Here is a 10,101-nt window from a genome sequence, read left to right as displayed (position 1 = left end):
TGTGATCATGTTTGAGATGTGATGTCTTCAAAAGGGCACGTAGAAAGTCATAACTATGGGGTAACGTTAGCTAGCCAACATGTATTTCTGAAATGTAATATTGTTATCTGCTGGTTCTCAAAGCCTTCTCTCTACCGTTGAACTTTCAGTAGGCTATAACATGTCAAACGTCTGATAAAACTAACAGGGAACCGCAGCAGTGATCTGGTTAAAAGGAACTACCGTTTTCCACTACTTTACTCCTCTTTTACACAACGTCGACGACTCACTTTGTGTTATGGGGCTTTACCTTTTCTTCTACTTCTTTCTTCTTTTGCTAAACAGTAGTAACTCAATGTCCACTTACTTTCTGGAGCTTTCAACCGTGTGTCACCGTTGTCAGACACCTGTGCCTGGGTTAGTTTACATTAAAGGATCAAAGGTCAGCTTTAACAATTTGGCAAAAACATTCTCACCTTATAGTGTACATGTCCACATATTTACATTATTATCACATTATTGATTTGTGCAGCAAATGTACACTTTGACAAACTGACCATCACAACATTCATTTACAGAAAACAAATAACTTCAAAGTAATATATAATACCAAAAATGAAAAAAACAAATCATGAAGATAGTCATATTACATGTTTATTACATTGTTTTACCAAAACTTCATTTTATCAATTCATACCTGCAATATTTCTGAAAACAAACTACACACGCCTACTGTGTAAAGCAGAGTTCTATTTTTGTTTTTGTGAAAAACTGCAAATCATGTGGATTGTAGCTTAAGGTTAGCCTACTTAAAGGGGTAGTCCAGTAATTTAGTAGGCTATTGCACTGGGAAAGACATAAATCAGCAACAGGTGAGATAACTAATATCGGTCAAACTCCAAAACTGGATCCTACTTTTCCCCATAATGCAGCTTCAAAGCAGCTTTGCATGACACCCTCCCTGCCTGGTAAACGCTCCACACCTAGCAGTTAAGAAATATATTGTAGGTCTACAACCAGTGGGGGTGCATGGCAAATATTACAGAGGAAGCCAGTGAGCTTGGTATGGAAATCATATTGCGATAAAATGGAGAGCTCAACACACAGGGTGAAAAGAGGAGCTGCAGCAATGTGCAGTACAACAAAAATATGGTGTTTTTTGGAAATTAAACCATGTAAAACCTATTCTGATATAACCTCTAAATACAATTATGAACCTGAAAATGAGCATAATACGAGCACTTTAAATGAAACGTTGTCGATGTAGGCTTTCAACAATATTACCGCAATCGGCAAGAAACAGTGCCGTTTGCTCTAAAAAAAATGATGAAGATTCAACCTGACAAACACTGGTCAAGCATCCACAATTCAGAAACTAATCTGACAGCAAATGATAACGTCTGCTTGTGTGTTTTACTTTGAAAGGCGTGTGCAGCGATGGAGCTGATAATGCTATCAGGAGGTATTCTGGCTCTCCCTGTCCTCGCCTTCATCACCTCCTTCCTCTTCTGGCCTGGAGTCCTCCTTAAGGCCTACAACTGGTACACAAACACACTCATACAGACCCGTTAGACTGCTAATTTGTTAGTGTTTACTGGTATTAAAGACAAATTAAATGAGAGACTTTATCTCACTACATCCATTGAGTCAGACTACACAATAGCTGATGCTTTGTTTTAAAAAAATATATATTTTTAAGTTTACTAATAATTTCCCCATTTTATATTTCATTAACTTACAAAACACAGACACACACACACACACACACAGTGCTGAGTCACAGTGATGTAATAGTGGTTTTATCAGCAGCTTTGTGACGTGAATAAAATGTTGTTAGGAAACACTGAAACATGACTTGCTATGTGAACACTATAAAAGAGACACATCACACTCCATGGACAGACTGCTATATGCAGCGTCATCATCACTTCAAACTTAGGCCTATAACTTATATATAACTTTCTTAACTTACTTCAAATATCAGCATGTTAACACAGTGTTTCCTTGAGGATTTTTGTTGGCAGTGGGGGCAGATCTGTCGGAACACCGACAGATCAAGTTGGCAGCCTTGCTGTGTGCATTTGATTTTTCTATCAAATGCACTCCAAAAATAACTCCAAGGCTCGGTTATAGGGGAATTCAGAAGGAGGTGGCCCTTTAATGCTGAGTAGCATACATGCTGCTAGATGGTCCCCCTGTGGCCTGTTCCTTAACACTAGAACGGCCAGGACGGTCATTTTGACCGTTTTTGAAATTTATATGTGTAATAACTTTGCTAAATAAAAAAATACAATCCTGCTGGTACCTGACTTTTCCTAAAAGAGTCTGTATTCTCATTTCAAATTGTTTTTATATACATTACACAAAAGGCAAAGAAAATACGATCACTTTTACTTATTTTGGCCATACACGGTATTGACCGCCCGGATTTTCGCGGTTTTGTTTTTAATCTTTTGCGTGGTTCAAGATGCATCTTGGTTTCTTAGTAATAATCATAGTCTCTGTCAGAGAAACGTAACTAGCGGTCTCGAGTAACAAGTGTGGGCATCACCGATGGGCCGAAGGCAAAGCCAGAGTCGGTAACGTAGGCTACGGCGTGGATGGACTCTGTTCTGAATCAGAAGAAAAACACCGGGCGCTCACTCTAGATGGCCGGTAGCTGTCTACGTGTTCATATAACTTTATACATGCTACAACTGGCTGGAATCATTACACACATCCTCTCCAAGCAGTGCACCAGCTGTAAAATGTCCCGGAGGAAGTTCATGCAGCAACTGGCAAAGTAGCTGAGAGCGGAGTTTATGGAGGAAAAAAAGGGAAGCGGCGCACGGTCCGAGCAGCACTGCACACCACAGCAGACACCAAATCGGAGGCAGTGCCAGGTTAGGTTAGGTTATAACATAGCTGCCAACACAACAACCGTTTTTTAGCCCTGTCTCCCGGACCCCTCCCAGTTTGTTATTTCTCCCGGGAAACTCCCGTAATTTGCAGCATGGCCCAAACTCCTTTTATAAATTATCAGACCAATATGTTTGTTTAATGTTGACCAGTTGCCAGATCTTGTATGAAATGCATCCTATTCACACAATCCACACACCATAAACAATTTTTCAACCCGTTTGTCACCTCAACCTGGCAACCTATAACCCAGTTGCGCAGTTGATCTCTGAGCAAGCTTCGCGGAAAGTTTAATTTACATGAATCTTACCTAGTCATATCGACAACCTCCATGCTTTTTGTAAGGTGTGTCGCATTGATTTTAATGCGGCGTACAGCGGAGAAAATGACATTACCCAGGATATTAAAACACAGCGGCACCGTCGCGCAGAAGAAGCACATAAGGGCACACGGGCGATACAGAAGCAGAAAACGTGAAGCAAGCTGAACTCAAGATGGCAATGTTGGTAGCACAGACTTACAGTACACTTATCACTAACCCCACAATGGATTAGCAGTCCATCACCTCGTCTGACTTTTTATTACATACCATGACTTTTTTTTTTATCACTTTTATGACATACAATATTATTGATTTTTTAATACTTTTTTTCATCATAGTATACTATGACTTTTGTGACATGCTATACTATGACTCTTTTCGACATATAACAACATTTTTATCACTTTTTTGACATACTATATTATAGCGTTTTTATCACTTTTTTCGACATAGTAGGCTATACTATGACATTTGAGACATACTAAACTATGACTATTTTCGAAATATACTGTGACTATATTGACGTACTATAATGTGACTTTTTATCACTTTTTTCGATATTTTATATTATGACTTTTTTATGACTTTTTTTATATACTATATTATTGCTTCTTTACACTTTTTTCGACATACTATACTATGACTTTTCCGACATACTATATCAGGATCTTTTTATCACTTTATTCAACATAACAAATCTCCCGTATTTTGAAAACCAAATGTTGGCAGGTATGGGTTATAAATGTTCAAATAACATACTTTTAATTGTTATTTGGCTGTGAATTATGTTGAATGAATTTCCCCCAATATGTTTCGGGACATGAATGTATGAAATCACAGTTTAGTCTACTATGCCATGATATGATATCAAGGGCGTTGTATTGAATCAACAGCCAACGTGCAATTTAGCTAGCAGGTGAAGGTGAAACTAAAATTGTGCAAGAACTATAGACTTATACAGGCTTAAATGAACCGACAACAAGTTATACGACTTACAGTTCTCAAGGATGCACACATGCCATCTCAACCGGGTCCTCCGGACAGCCTGTCTCTTTTTTCTTTCTCCCTTTTCTCCGAGTGGCATGCGTGCCCACTCGCGTTGTGAAGCGCGTGTGCGCGCTATTCTCCAACGTGCTCTCTAACAATCACTGCTGATAGACGGCTTTTTGTACATTTCTGATACCGTATCATTGTGAGCATGTTAGCATACTGATGTTAGCGTTAAGCTCCAAGCATCACTGTGCCTATGTACAGCCACACAGAGCTGCAAGTATGGCCGTTGTCTTGTTAAGCAAATATTTGGTTTTGCGTGGACGTTGTGACAACACATATCCTGTCCTTAACATAGAGGCACTGACTGCTAGTTTTCTGAATTTTATCAGTGAAGAAGGATGCAAATTGATTGCAGACCTTGGTGGATAAAAGTTCCGATGATACAAGGCACGTGCATTATTATTGTTTGTGGCGATAATGTCAGAGAAGAAGGATCGCCTTGCATTTCTCAGCTCCAAATTATAAATGCAAAGTCTCTCTTTATAGATGTCATAGTGGACTTACCAGAGACAGCTTTCACCTTAGTAGGAGCAATGGCATCAATTACATTTGTAATTTTAGAATTAAGATAAGATAAGATAGACTTTATTAATTCCACACTGGGGAAATTCCTGTGCTACAGTAGCTCAAAAGAAAACACAAATACACATTAAATACACATAGGACAAAAAATATACAGGAAGTATAAAGTGATCCTGCTGTAATCCTGCTCAGGTACTGGCGCTGCAGGCTGGGGCTGGTGGTCCGCTATGCTCACACTGCAAGCTACCGCTTCTGTTATTCCAGCAGAGGGACACCAGGGGGCGCCATGCCATCACTGCTGCTGCTGCACGGCTTCTCCGCCACCAAGGACATGTGGCTGCCCGTCGTCAAGGTAACACACACAACACACACACACACACTTAGAAATGTGAGCGAGTGTGCACTGAGTATCTTCCTCAAAGACACTTCTTACTGTAAGAAGTAGTATGGAGCACATTTGGATTTCAGGGAGTCCTGGGTGTGTTTGTTTTCTGCTCCAGCATCTCCCCAGAGACCAGCATGTAGTGTGTGTGGACATGCCGGGACACGAGGGGACGAGTCGCACCGGTGCCGAGGACTACAGCATTCAGGGCCAGGTCCGCCGAATCCACCAGGTCTGTATATGTGTGTGTGTGTGTGTGTGTGTATGTGTGTATGTGTGTGTGTGTGCGTGCGCGTGCGTGTGTGCCTCATTGGATCATAGGGCATTGTCAGAATGACAGCACTCTAGTCCAATGGCAGGGGCATGCGATCATATTTCTGGGGATGCCACCTAGGGGTAGGGGGTGGGGGAGGGGGAGGAAATCGCAACGTAGTATTGTGATATTTTCCATAGCAATACTGTATCGATACACGGACACCAAGTATCAATCTTTTATTTTATCAATTGCACATGAAAATGTATCGTTTTGTTATTCGATTAATAAAATCGAATGCTTTTTCAGTCCACTAGAGGGTGCAGTTGAAGTGAGATGAAAAAACAGAGAAATGTATCTTTTTAGATAAAAAAATAAATAAAAACGTTTTCCTTTTGGGGACATAATATGAAGTTGGAAACAAGATCACAAATTGCTGTATATTGCAGAATATCGTAATATGTTGAAATTCACAATAATATCGTGACATAAGTATGGTGATAATATCGCATTGTGACAAAGGTAGTAGTTTATTTGAACATAAATAATAAATAAATAAAATAAATATATATATATATATATATATATATATATATATATATATATATATATATATACGCATTCATACATATATAAAATGTAAATGACATGTACTTCTCAGCACAATCTACCATAATTATTATAAGTAATCAAATAAGAAATTCCCATGTTCAAAAAGGAGTAGGAAGAAGTTCATAAACAAACTTTTCTAGTACCGTGATAATATCGTAGGGTGGGGTCCACCCCTACTGCCACTTACAACCCCCTATAGACACGCTCCTGCACAGAAGCACTGAGCGGATAGGTAACACGTCTCTCTCTCTCTCTTTGTCTCTCTGTGTGCAGTTTGTGCAGAGTATCGGTCTAGACAAAAGACCCTTCCACCTGGTTGGGACATCGATGGGTGGGAACGTGGCTGGAGTGTACGCTGCCCATTACCCTGCTTGCCTGTCCAGTGTCACCTTGGTGTGTCCGGCAGGTAAGCTCGGCGGACCTCTGAACCGGTGTTCAAACCTCAAGACTGTTTGACGAAGCAGCATGACAGCTGCTCTCCTCCTCTCTGTCCTCCAGGTCTGGTTTATCCCACAGAATCGGAGTTCATCACTCGTCTGAGGAAGATGGAGGAATCTGAGCAGGAGGAGGCGATCCCTCTGATCCCCTCCACTATCCAGGAGCTGGAGGACATGTTGAAACTCTGCTGCTACACCCCCCCCAACCTCCCCCGACAGGTACACAGCTGTGCTACCTGCTGTGAAATCTTCACACAACAGCAGTATAAATATATCAGTGCAACCACTGTTAGTATGCACACTAGTTTTGTTGCTGCTATTTCTGCTGCCGCTGTATAGTATGTAGGGAATACCCATTGACACGTGTGTGTGTGTGTGTGTGTGTGTGTGTGTGTGTGTGTGTGTGTGTGTGTGTGTGTGTGTGTGTGTGTGTGTGTGTGTGTGTGTGTGTGTGTGTGTGTGTTGCCAGGCCCTGCGGGGTCTCCTTGACAACAGGACCCCCAACAATGGTTTCTACAAAGAAGGTCAGTCTGCTCATATACATCACGAATAGTTTTTCTCCCTCCACTGCCCCTCCCACATTATAGAGCCACCATCTTGAGGTGTGCTAAACTCTTACGGTTAATAATTCATACGTTATCAGATAGTAGGTGGGCACTTTGTTTAGCTCCTTGAAGCCTCCCTGTTTTCTTATGCATTTTTTACACTTTTCCAGTCTTAACGACCACTGAAAGCGCTTTACACAGGTACCATCAACACACACATTCATACACTCGTGTCCAAGGCTGCCATACAGATTAACATTCACGTACATTCACACACCGATGGTGCAGCATCGGGAGCGATTTGACCGCTCTGCATCTTGAGCTACAACCCCTCCGTTCCTGCTGAGACAACATGTGTTGGAGCAGCAGGACATTGTCAGACATACTGTACCTTTCCTGTTGTTTCAGTATCCTCCGATCAGGCATAAAGCCCAGTTCAGAACAAAGATTCACGACGGGACTAGTTGAAACTTGCAACGCGCCGCTCTGCAACATTCTAAAACGCTTTTTGTCTCGTCGCAAATCTTGGGTCCGAACTGGGCTTAAAGCCGCCTACAAGTGATCCGCAGTCAAAACCGCGAGGTAGGGCGCAGAGCAAAGAGGCGCAGGGCAGCGCAAAGCAGAGAAAGGGGAGGTAACCTTTCCCCTTATGACCTCATAAGGAGCAAGATTCCAGATCAGCCCATCTGAGCTTTCATTTTCTCAAAGGCAGAGCAGGATACCCAGGGCTCGGTTTACACCTATCGCCATTTCTAGCCACTGGGGGACCATAGGCAGGCTGGGGGAACTCATATTAATGTTAAAAAACCAGACTGTGGTTGTGCTGGGAAGCTTCCAGGTATGAATGTGTGCAACTGTGTGAATGTGATCAGGGCGTTCCTGCAAAAGAGAGTGAACCTTCCCTGAATAAATAAAGGTTAAATAAAAATAAAAAAATCTTGAAGTCTCTAACAGACAGGGTCCGGTTCTGGATGAGTTCAGGAATTCACTCAAAGTCATCAGGTTATTTAGGCTACATTGATATAAACTCATTTTCTCCATGTTTACCTGTGGTCTTGATTAACTCAGTAAAGTGTACATTTCCCACAGCACTAATATAGCGCTTATAGTCTGCAACAGTACAGATAATTCCACCTGTTTTTATTCAAGAGATCTTTTTTTGCCGTTCTTCCTGTGAAATCGGACACTTTTAAGGCTTCACACAACAACAGTATAAATATATCGGTGCAGCCACTGTTAGGATGCACACTAGTTTTGTTGCTGCTATTTCTGCTGCCGCTGTATGTAGAGAATACCCATTGACGTGTGTGTGTGTGTGTGTGTGTGTGTGTGTGTGTGTGTGTGTGTGTGTGTGTGTGTGTGTGTGTGTGTGTGTGTGTGTGTGTTCAGTGTTCATGGAGATTGTCGGGGAGAAGTCTCGCCACTCGCTGCAGGAAAACTTGCATCTGATAACCTCACCAGTGCAGGTCATCTGGGGGACGGAGGACCAGGTATACATTAATCCCAGTTAATTAAAAAAAATTTTAATATGTTTTCAAGGAAAAGGTCAAAATAAATGTTCCTAAAATGAGATCTATTGAGTATGTATTACCATGCTGATGTTTAGCAGGTATAATGTTTACCGTGTTCAGCATCTTAGTTTAGCGTGTTAGCATCCTAACACTTCAAACACTTGGTACAGCTGAGGCAGGTTATTTGGTCATAAATCAAAGTATTTGACTTTTCTTTTTCTTTACCTGATTATGGCTCTAAATGGATAATAAGGAGGTTATTGCAGTTCATCCTGGGGGGGCATAAATGTCTGAACCAAATTTCATGGTAATCCATCCGATAGCTGTTGAGATATTTCACTGAAAACCATAGATGTGAATCAGCTGGTGGCGCTAAATGAAAAGTCAGGAGATCAGTCATCAGGATTTATACACTGAGGGAACACACATCTCTGTGCAACATTTATTTGTTGAAAACTTTCAGTCTGGACCTACGTGGTGGACCAACCAACCGACCAACATATTTACATACATTTATATCTATGCAGCCGTCCTGCTAGCGTAGCTTATAAAAAAAATGTGTCTAACTAATCCACACAGCCATGTCTGCCTAGAACCAAAGGTGTTGCCAAAAAATCCACAAACATGCCAAGCTGCTAATAAAGCTGTCTCCTCTCTCAGGTGGTGGACGTGTCGGGCGCGGCAGTGCTGCAGGCGGCGCTGCCAAACTGCCAGGTGGCGCTGTTGGACAACTGTGGTCACTCTGTGGCTTTGGAGAGGCCCAGGAAAGCCGCCAAGCTCATCGTTGACTTCCTGTCTGCGCAGGAAGTCAGTGACGAGAGCGCTAAGAAACTCTCCTGAATAAACGTTTTGAAGCGTATGACCTCGTTTGTAAACGACGAGGGAACCGAAGTTGATTATGGGGATGATTGAAGAGTTTTTCTATGACAGCGGTTACGTCCGTGAAAATTCAATAACAAAACAAAAAGTGGCACAGTCAAATATTCCTGAAGTCTTTGTTTTGGATGTTAATGTTGAATGACAACATTCCACGTTGGGGACAGTTTCTCTTTGAGAAAAACTGTATTTTAGTCTCTTGTTTCATGTGAATGACAGGTGTTTGATTTTGTGTGAAGTCTCCTGCTGTGAACTGACTGCATATCTACCCTCACAAAAGCACAGTCACAATAGAAAATGTACTGTAGGTGAATAAAGTTTGATAAATGAGGTGAGCGCATGTACAAAGAGTATCTCAGGACTACAGAAATAAATCTGAAGATAAAAAATAGTTGTATTGATTGATTGGGATCTTCTCTGCTCTGTTTTTGCTCCGTTTTTAATGGAGTAATACACCAACTTTGTTTTGGTTTTGTTTTTAGTAATACACCAACTGCTGGGTGGGGACACATCTGTTGTCTTTAGGAAAATGATTTAGGAAAACAGATTATTTGTGTGACTCGAATGTTGATGTCATCAATACAAATGTTACATGACAGAAACAAACTGGATCTACCCGGTAGTTCAATGTTTTGTTTACTTTCTCTTGTATAGTTTCAGTTTTTATTTCTATTTTTATTTTTTGTTATACTTTTCTCAATCTATTTGTAC

The 10,101-nt window shown here is 41.3% G+C and overlaps 1 protein-coding gene across 1 annotated transcript in view; it reads left to right on the top strand.

Annotated features, from left to right (window-relative positions):
* The window catches only part of LOC120557999 (monoacylglycerol lipase abhd6-A-like), a 9,988-nt gene extending 207 nt beyond the window's left edge, over positions 1-9,781 (top strand). The window contains exons 2-9 of the mRNA XM_039798769.1: positions 1,405-1,520; positions 4,967-5,126; positions 5,275-5,388; positions 6,295-6,427; positions 6,520-6,677; positions 6,928-6,982; positions 8,393-8,493; positions 9,175-9,781. Of these exons, the coding sequence (XP_039654703.1) occupies positions 1,417-1,520; positions 4,967-5,126; positions 5,275-5,388; positions 6,295-6,427; positions 6,520-6,677; positions 6,928-6,982; positions 8,393-8,493; positions 9,175-9,354 (1,005 nt within the window). The 5' untranslated portion in view covers positions 1,405-1,416 and the 3' untranslated portion in view covers positions 9,355-9,781. The remainder of the gene's footprint in view (positions 1-1,404; positions 1,521-4,966; positions 5,127-5,274; positions 5,389-6,294; positions 6,428-6,519; positions 6,678-6,927; positions 6,983-8,392; positions 8,494-9,174) is intronic.
* Positions 9,782-10,101: the final 320 nt, after the last annotated feature.

Source organism: Perca fluviatilis, chromosome 4 (genome assembly GCF_010015445.1).
Source record: "Perca fluviatilis chromosome 4, GENO_Pfluv_1.0, whole genome shotgun sequence".
Lineage (NCBI taxonomy): Eukaryota > Metazoa > Chordata > Actinopteri > Perciformes > Percidae > Perca > Perca fluviatilis.
The sequence above is the reverse complement of the archived record's forward strand: the minus strand, read 5'-3'. Positions and strand labels throughout refer to the sequence as shown.